Source organism: Eupeodes corollae, chromosome 1, assembly GCF_945859685.1.
Source record: "Eupeodes corollae chromosome 1, idEupCoro1.1, whole genome shotgun sequence".
In the NCBI taxonomy this organism is placed as follows: Eukaryota; Metazoa; Arthropoda; class Insecta; order Diptera; family Syrphidae; genus Eupeodes; species Eupeodes corollae.
The window spans coordinates 238277170-238287444 of NC_079147.1; the positions used below are offsets into that span (position 1 = coordinate 238277170).

Below are 10275 nucleotides of genomic sequence, written 5' to 3' on the forward strand. Positions count from 1 at the left end.
AACCGATTTTCAAAATTTAAATTTATTCCTATTCTTGACAAATAAACGGTCATTTTGGTATATAAAACATTTCGATACGTCAACTACAAGCTCTAAAAAAGTGTCTTGAAGTTGCTCCAAAACAAAATCCAGCAAATTTCTGGGCTCTTGGTCGTTCAAGTTTGCGGTTGGAAAAATTTGAAAAATAAATTTCAAAAATTGTCCATAACTTCGGAAATCCTTATCCGATTCACGCAACAGAGGCATCAAATGAAAAGTTATCAAATCTTGGACAAATCGTACATAAAACCTAAATTTTACCAAAAACCAGGCCAAAAATTTGAAACTTCCACAAAAGTTAAACCAGGAAAACATTGTCCTAACTTTATCTTCTCGTAGTCTTTCGCAAAAACAAACCTTTCATAAGCTTATGCCACCATTTGATTCAAAACATCTCCACGTTAAGTCATTGACCTTAGGTCAACAACAAAAAGAAAACATAAATATATTGCTTTGTTAAAAACCTACAAATGTTTAATGATTTTTGTTTTATAAATTTAAATATATTAAAATATACATAATTACAATTTTAATTTCTTCAGAAAAAGGAAACAAAAACAAAAATCCAATCACCAGACATTTGGTCCACCTTTTCCATCAATCTCTGGACAAATGGAACTTAAATTAAAATTAGTCAGATTCCCGGAAACATTTGAATTTTGTTGTTGTTGTTGTTGCTGCTGTTGGCATGATGCTGTTTCTTGCAACGGTAACGGCAACGTTCCAAACTGGCCTTGTTGATTGAAGATATTCAATGAACCAGCAGTACCACCTTTGCTCGCTACTCCATGACTGGTAACACTTCCATGATTCCAACTTTGATTGTAGTTGCTGCTTGGGAAATAGGTCGGATCGTAGGGATCATTGTTGTTGGATGAAATTGTATGGGAGAAGAAGTTGTTCGAAGTTGTTGCAGCAGAACTACTGTCAAATGTCGGATTAGCTCCTGGTCCTGCTCCTACTCCTACTCCTACTGCACCTGGAGCTACCGAAACAGTTGAGTGCATTGAACTTGCTTTGACTGGTTGTTGTGATGCAGCAGTACTGTAAGAACCAGCACCGAGATAGTCGTTCTCGGAGCAGTTCTGAGTAGTGGGATAGTTGAAGAAGTAACTGTTAGAGTTATGGTAATCAGTTTGGGTATTCGGGAGCGACTCAGCTGGATTGTAGAAACGATTATCCTTCTTGGCTATCAGAGATTCAGCGGAGTAGATGTTGGAGAATGACTGTTTGGCCGAAGTGGATTTCTCTGCGGGTGCCTTTGGCATAGCCTTCTTAAGAGAGGAAGCCATTTCTTGTTGAGATGGTGTCTGGTCCACCAACTGACTTACCGAGAAAATCTGCTTCACAGTCTTGTTGGGAGGCGCTTCGTTAGAACCAAAGTTCTCGAAATTGTAGGCCGCCGAGAAATCCGCATTCAAGGGCTTTGTCGGTGACCAGTTGATGAATTGATTGTCATCATCATAGGAATCCTTCCTGCAGCTGAAGCTAAGGTCGAAATTAGTGGAGCTACCAGTGAACTGGTTTCCAAAGTCCATCGGAGGCAAGGGGAGGGCACTGGCTGGCGCCGCCGCCGTGGTATAGTCGGTTGTTGTGGGAGATGTCATCCAGTTGACGTGTGACTTTTGCTGAGGTTTACTTTGTTCGCAGTCGTAGAAGATTTGATCAGCAGCAGCTGCGTCCTTTGGCTTCTCCAGCGACTTCCAAGAGGTTGACTCCCTCGGCATTTGGCTCTCTGTAGACGACTTGGTTTGTGTAAGTGGGTTGTAAGTTGGCGTATATTGTGCCTCTTCGTATGGAAGGAAAAGATTCATTTGATTGCATCGAGTATTGGCTGGTGCCTTATTACCCGCATCAACCACAGAGGGTTCTGTGGACTTGGCTGTGGTCAGGGAGAACGTACAATTTGTAGATGTCAACGAATCACACACAATAGTCGCCAGATCGAATGGAGTGAAGAGTGCATTTTGATTGCATGACGTGTTCGGAATCGATGTGTTGGGAGGAGTCCAAGGAAATTCCGATTTTACGGAATTGTTGGTTTTCAAAGGCGCAGTTGCAGATATCAATGGATCAGCAGTTCCAGATCCAGGAACAGATACAGAAGATGAAGTAGTTCTGTTTTGAGTGGGAAAATCGTAAAAGAAGTTTTTCGTTGGTGACAAAAAAGGCATTTTGTTGGTAGACTTTGATGCAGGAGAAACCTTTGAATTGAGGGTTCCAGAATGTGATGTGGATGCTGCTATAGACAATGATGATGAAGGTTTGGAACCGGAACCATTTGAGTACGAGACTGGATTAGTAATCGATTTTCCTCTGGGTGTTTCCGACTGTTTGACTGACCAATTTGTGGTTAAAGGCAAGTTAGAACGACTTGAACCTGTCAGGTCTTTTTGTGGGGGAGTGACGTTTGACTGTGATGGGTTCAGGAGTTTCGATGGGGATTCTAATGAGCTTCGAATTGAATTCGGCGTTGAATGATTGTATCTTGGGAAGAATTTTTCTGATGAATTGGTAACTAAAGTCGTTTGTTCTTGCTTGATAGGCAATTTGTTAGACGGAGCTATTGCGGATGGATAAGCTGTGACAATTGGGAAGGGTAGGTTCGGCTGTGAATATTGTTTCGATGTGATCTGGAAGAGAAGATGGATGAGTTTTAGATCTGAATGAGTGAAATAAATAAGAAAGAAAAACTACCTGCTGATTGTTTGTTGCTGCACACATACTGGTCGAGCCAATCATTGGATTTCCGTTGTTGAAATTGAAGCAACTATCAAAGCTTGTGGTCGTGGCTGGTATGGGCATTCCACCATTTGTACGGATCCCATTGCCGGCTAGTGTTTTCTTCGGTGCCGACGGACGTGTTATGGCAGAAACGGTAAAAACAGTCATTGGTTTCTCATTCACCAATGGTTTATCTTCCACTGGCAGCGGAGGCGAAATGATTTTCTCACCCACGACGCTATTTTGATCACAGAATTTGCTGTACTCCTCAGTAGTGAAAAAATTATTAAGGTTCTCCAAATTCACTGAACTATCGGTGTTCTCGACATTTTTGCCACCCAACATCGATGATGTGACCACAGGAAAGGAAAGGAGGAACGCTGCGGTTGGAGAAACTGACTGTTCTCTTAGTTGCTCTGGCTGAACAATTTCTGGATTGAACGCAACTTTAAGACGTTTTGATGATTTTTCCTTCCGCCGCTGCTGCTTCCTTTTTTTGGCCTCATTTCGTCGATGACGGAGCAGGGATTTTCTATTCGACACAGAGTCGAAAGCCCATTTGGCCATTCGACTTGGATGGGGATAACATTTGCGGAACATTGGCCTTGGAATAAGTTTTAGCCTTTGATGGTGTTTTCGAGGTTTCCGCACACGCAACAGGAGAGGTTTTGCAGGCACAGGTGGTTGAAGTTGAGTTTGAGGTGTTGGAGCTTTCGGTGCTTCATTGGGGTTCAAGACTTCTCGACCAAATGCTGTGATGATTGCCGTTGGTTTTATTACTACTTCCGGTTTAATTGGTTTGTTTTCAACTAAAAAAAAGAAGAATTAAGATCAAATTAAGTGTAAACCTTTTTTAAGGACAAACCTTTTTCAGAAGTCATTTCAGAAGAAGAATTCTCCGCCTTTTCCTTGACTTCTTCAGGTTTACTTTCAGCAACAGCATTATTAGATTTTTTCGAGCGATTTCTTTGCCTTTTTGGCTTTTGCATCTCGTTAACCTCGGCATTTTCTTGCTTTGGCAGTAGTTCTGGTTTATTGACAAGCAATTGGGGCAATGCAACCGGTGTCGGCGGTGGTGGCAGAGTAACCTTTGCCTTCTTCAGCAATTCTGTCAACTGTGCATTGCGTTCTTGATAGAATCGTAGGCAATTCACAAATTCCCTGTATTCTTCTGCACAATGAAATAAACAACAAAATTTAAATTTAGAATTCAGGTCAATTAAATTAAAATTCTTAAAATCAACAACAAGACAAAAGATATATGCAATCAATTATTATTGGCTCCCACTTATGGTCTCAACTCACTGAGCAACTCAGGATCTTTGGCTGTGAGATAATCTTCCAGACGTTTATGTAAATCGCCAATAAATGCTATTGCCTTCTGGATTATCTCGATTTTGCTCCAAACCACAGATGGATCGAACTTTGGCAAGAGTTTGGCTAGCTCATCGAATGTTTTGTTGAGACGGTCGCGTCTGTCTTTTTCCCAAGCTTTATTCTTTCTGCAGAATTCATTACAAAACAAAAAAGTTAATGGGATTTCTGATAAAAGGACTTCGATGCTTACTCAGATGGCTTTTTAGTCATAGCTTTAGGCGTAGCATTTTTTAGTGTTAATTTTAGAAAAGGGTTTTCATTTGTTTGTTTGGGTTTGTTGAGTTAATTTGCACAAAATTAAAAACAATAAATAAATTTGGTGTTGTTTACAAGAAGGAAAGTCGTACAAATTGAACCAAAAACCAAAACCAACCAACAACCATCTGACAGTTGACAGAAGTGACAGAATTAGAACTGTCTTTTGAAAGTCGAACATCTGATGTCGGTACGGTAGGGTAGGTGTTTTATTATTCAAATAAAGATGGCGGTGTAGTGTAGAGGTTAGTTGACGGTTATTTTTAAAATTTGAAACAGTATTTCTGCAATCAACTGTGTATTATTTGGTGGTTTTTTCATATTCTTAAAAGAAAATGATTCCAGCCAAACGGTTGACATGACTATGGTTAAATTTAATTTTAAATGCTGACATATGTCAGGAAGAGCAACAGTTTCCAAATTTTCTCAAAATTTGAAGTCGTGATTGGAAGTGATGGAATTGTAGCAAAGTATGTATTTAATAATTTAATATAATAGTGACACAGTATGAGCATTAGAAAAAGAGGAAAGGGTTGGATAGGAGCTGTCGGCGCATATTGATTTTAAATTTCTGAGCATTGCAATGACAGGGAAAGATAGAGCGTGGCAAGTCGTTCCACATCAGCGTAGTACGGCTAAAAAATGGATCTCTGTACTTCATAGTACGGCCGAAGTTGGGCTAAAGGGTAAACTGATGGGCATCCCTAGAAGCGCGGGTATTACGGTTAAATTGTTTAAGGGGAGGAATGCAACTGGCTATTTCACTAGAGCATAGTCCGTTAAAATAACGGTAAAAAAGGGTGAGTCAAGAAAGCTTGCGTCGATGTTCGAGTGACGTAAACGAGTTGATGATGTTAATGTCACCTCACCAATCATTTTGAAAGCTCTTTTTTTAATACTGTCCAAGAGGCTTAAATATGTTACCAGCCCAGAGATGAGTTATATTCAAGTTTCGGACGTAGATTGTAGCCAGATCAGACGGACAGAAAAATTTCTTACAATGTCTCAAAAAACCTGGACATCTTGCGGCATTCTTGGCAACATCGCGTATGTGATCGCTCCACAAATGGTGGTTGCTGATGCACATTCAGAGGATGTCAAAACGTTCCGTTTCGTTGATGCAAGTGCCAATCATAGATAGTGGCAATGAGAGTATATCTCGCTTTAACAATACAAGACAGCATTGACTTTTCGAAGCATTAAATTCCACACGATTTTTTATTCCCCATTCTACAATGCTGTGTAGGTCGGAATTAAATGAGCTAATCCTATTTTGCCGTTGCAGTTCCACATCCGAAGATTAGGGTTGTGAGTCTGGAAACGAATATGAAAAGCTGGGACTGGTTTCGTCAGCGAAACAATGCATTGGGTTAGAAGTTGCAGACAGGAGATTATTTATAAAAATGAGGAAGAAGTCGGAGACAAAACGGAGCACTGGTGCACACCAGCATTTATTTTATGAGTTTCAGACTTGAATCCGTCCAAAACAACTTGTATTGGACGGTTCGAAAGAAAATTTCTAATCCAACGAAGAAGAGATTCGTCGAAACCGAAAGCACGCATTTTTTATAAGAGAGTAAGATGCCTTTGAAATATCAAGTGCAATAATCTTACTTTCTCCAAAATGATGTAAAGATTTGTTCCACTGTTCGGTGAGATGAACCATGAGGTCACCAGTGGACCTATTGCTACGAAAGCCGTATTGCCGGTCATTACGAAGCTTCCGTTCCTCAAGATATTTCTTAAGCTGATAATTTATCAGCGTTTCCATGACCTTAGAAAGAAGGGACGTTAGTTCTATCGGTCGGTAAATTGTAGGAGAAGAAGATTCGCCTACTCGAAGCAAGCCCAGAAGAATAGGATAGATGGAAAAGCTTAAGCGGGGATTATATCCGGGCCAGCGGATTTATGAATGTTGAGATCTTTAAGAACTCTCACCACAGTTCGAGTACGAAAAAAGATTGGTCCCATAGAATCATTTACGCGTTTGAGAACTGGGAGAGTCATGACACTGTCTAGTATGGTGGAATTTTCCGCGAACTGCCTTGCAAATAAGTTGGCTTTATCAATAGAGTTAACTAAAGGAGTGTCATTGACAACAAGCGTAGAAACCGAAGATGAGATCCTCATATTTTTTTACAAATGACCAAAAATTCTTACTACCTTTTGGACATTGCAGTATTTTTCACCGTAATTTTTGGTCATGTAAAAATTCGAATGCAGGCTTTCCTGGCTTGCTCAAACTTTTTCCGGTTTTCCTCAGTTTGGTTGGCTTTAAAACACCGGAACTTCGCCCCTTTCTCCTTGATAACCTCTTTGCATCTCAAATCGAACCATGATTTAACCTTGGGTTTAATACTTTTAACCCTATTCGGGATAAACGTTTCCATTCCCAGATGAATCAAACTATAAATCATATCTGCACTGGAGTCTACGTCGCTACCGAGGAAGCATAGCGACCCGTTAAAGATCCTGAAAAAATTATTGAGACCGTCCCAGTTGGCTTTCTCGTACTGCCAAACGGTTCTCTTTGGAGCTCTTTCTTTAACTGAATTTGTTTGACACGAGAAATTAGCAGATATGACACTGTGGTCCGATGTGCCTAGAGGCGTCAATACACTGATTGTGGATCAGGATCAGAAGTGAGAAACAAGTCAAGTGTATTTCCTGCTCAGCCGTTAACATCTAATATACGAGTAGGCTCATTGAGATGCTGAGTAAGATAGTTAAACTCAGCAAAAATCTGAACACACATTCCTCGGGCGTTGTCTGGACTGAATGTTTATCTCAGTGGGAACAAAGGTAATATCGACAATATTGAGTTATCTTCTAGACAAGTGGTTAGTTAGAAAAAAAAATTAAAATTCCAAGTTGTCGAGTATTGCGAATATTTTCACATCGCTGCAAAGATGTGAAAGCCGCATCTTTTTCAAGGCTTCGTTCGGGAAAAACGTCACCGACACATAATTTGTCATGGGTTGGGTCGAAATTCCGTAATTTAACAATATTATAAATGGTTCCTAAGATAGATCTCGCAGAATCTTTTGGTTTCCAGGTGTGGAAAAGTTTTATTCACTTGATATCAAGCTAAAAGAGCCGCATCTTATTTTAAGGCAACAAAATAACGGTTTATAAATAAACCGCAAATATTTCTCAAATCTCAGATTTGAAGACGATATTTTAGTTATTGCCAAAAACAAAATTGAACTATAAACAATGCTAAACTTTGTCGACTGGACCAAAATATCTTGAATCAATCAAGGAATTCAGTTTTTGACACAGTTTTCTTCCAGTCTACATATGGATGGCAAATATGGCAATCCACGACAGTTGACAAAAGCTATGGAAAAATCGATTCTAAAACTAGGGTAATCTCTCCGGATTAACTATGGAATTCAAGAACCCAGAAGAAATTTGAAGATATTCTTCACCGAACAAGAAAACTTAAATGGGCTGGACACATATTCGGACATCAAATGATCTTTGTACCAAAAAAATAACAGAGTGGGCCCCACTAGACGAGAAAAAAGGTGTAGAGAGACAATTCAAGACGTGAAGAGATGAAATGTAATCTTTATAATGGGTTATCTATTTTGCGGTTTTAAAAGTATAGAGCTAGACTTTGACATCTATTAAACTAAGTTTGTTAAACCATTTTTGCTTTTTCAGTTAAAAGTCTGAAATTTACGAAAATGGATCGCTTAGCTATGGAATAACGTATACAAATTGTTAAAATCACTACACAAATTGTGATCCTACCACAGGCACATACCGTGCCTAGAACATCAATTGGCAAAATTGTTAGAAATTTGAAGAGACTGGATTGCTTAAGGGAGATCTGCTTAAGATGACATAGTCGCATTTTCTCAGCAACCATAAGTCTAACTGTTCTTTTAAACACGCCAAAACATGCAGTTTTAAAATGTCAGTTTCTCAATTATTGTTGCTTTCTTCAGTTGGCAAGGGTGTTTCTACAGGAGCAGACAGAAGAATTTTGCTCACGAAAATTTTTTTTACTAAAAAGTTCTATCGAGCATAATTCCCGTTAAAGTAAGTACAATGTTGTGTCTGAAGTATTTTATGAATACAGTTATTTGTGTTTTATGAAGTTTTTGTGTTATTTAAGTGCCAGATTGTGTAGTTTTTGTGCATTTAACATTGAAACCATTTCCGATCGTGTCGGGCAAGATGACATGGCGCTCGTCCGTCCAAGTTGACATATGTCATCTTACCAGGAAGGTAGTAAAAAACAAATTCAAAATTAATTTAGAATTTTTTATATTTCAGTATGCCAGCAAATTACAAAAGGAAATCAACCAGGCTTTCTTGGTCAAAAGAAAACATGGATAAGGCCATTGAAGATGTCAAAAACAAAAAGTGTGGCTGGCTTTTTGCCGCTAAAAAGTATGAAGTACCACAAGCCACCCTTCGGCGCCACTTTAAAGCCATTCCAAAAAACATGGGGCGCTTCAAACCAACGTTTAACAAAGAAATAGAAAAGCAGTTGGTTCATCACTTATTGGATTTCGAGAGTCGTTTCTTCGGTTTTACGACAACTGAAATCAGAAAATCGGAAGAGTCTTAGAGCTCGAAAAGTAACAAAACGGCCCATATTACAAGACGATGATGTTCCGCAGGACTTTTCAGAAGATGATGACGATGTGTCTTGCATTCACTGCAATGAGCTGTTCAGCATTTCACGTCCAGAGAGCATTGGCTATGTTGCCAGGCATGCACTAAATGGTGTCATGCATTGTGTGCCGGTGTTGATCACAAAATTAAACAATTCATTTGCGAGGTCTGCAATGAAGGCTAATAAAAAGAGTATGTCATCTTATCCAAAGGTAATATGTCATCTTACGCAAAGATAAGTCATCTTATACAGGGCTGTGAACCAAATTTAAAATATTTTTTAAAAATACTAATACATGTTTGAATTCTATAATTTTAAGTTTTTTTTTTGTTATAAATAAATAAATAAACTTAATTGACTTTATTTTAATTACTATTGGTCCTAGATTTTTTTATTTTCAGCTTTATAGAAAAAGTATGTTATCTTAAGCAGATCTCCCCTACAGATATTGTAGGGCCTGTGAATAGTCGTTTCGCTCGTACCACTGAAAATATCACTGATGTAAATGAAAGCGTTGCCAAAGATCCGAATGTGTCGATTTCTCTTCTTTCTCAAGAATTAGGACTGATCTACACCTACATTCATATAAAGTCCAACTCACATAACGACTAAAGCCAGCTGGCCATTCACAGCCTCGTAGATACTTCGAATGGGTGCTTTAAGGACCGGGGTGGTATGTGTTTTATTTACGTTTACTTTTGAAATGGATAACCCTGTACAACAAAAAACACATTTAAGCTCCAATAATAATAATAATAGTTACAGCAACATATCTTTTTCGTGAACGACCACGTCCACCACCAGTTTGGCTAATTGGATCGAACCGTTCACTGATTTGTGTTTCAATTCCACCCAATTCCAGTGACAGATTTATGTCACTACAAATTTTTTGTTTGATTTCAGTGAGAACATTTTTTCAATGGCAGATATTGTTATGCGCCATTGGTTTTCATTATTGAAAACAAACATTGGAATTTTTTGACAGGTCGTTTATAGTTTTCATTAAAAAAAATCAGTATCAGTAAATAATTTTCATGATTTCAAGATAGCTATAACTGGCTCCTTAATGATCGCCATAAACGACCTGTCAAATAAATCAAAATATTTGTTTTTATGATGAAAACCAATGAAAGCTACAATACTGGCTCTTTAGTTAAAAATATCCGAGTATTTCCCAGACAGAAATTATTTTACCTTAACAGCTGATACTTTTATGTTTTGTGAATCAAATCGTTCCACTAAATTGT

At 38.6% G+C, this 10275-nt stretch overlaps 1 protein-coding gene across 1 annotated transcript; it reads right to left on the reverse strand.

Moving 5' to 3' along the window:
• Window positions 1–487: 487 nt before the first annotated feature.
• On the reverse strand, window positions 488–4531 carry LOC129939668 (mucin-4-like). Its single transcript, XM_056047769.1, has 5 exons — window positions 4331–4531; window positions 4069–4265; window positions 3629–3934; window positions 2737–3572; window positions 488–2672 (listed from the first exon to the last, which is right to left on the reverse strand). Exons 1-5 carry the CDS (start codon window positions 4348–4350, stop codon window positions 609–611), a joined length of 3423 nt encoding a protein of 1140 aa, XP_055903744.1. The 5' UTR covers window positions 4351–4531; the 3' UTR covers window positions 488–608.
• Window positions 4532–10275: the final 5744 nt, after the last annotated feature.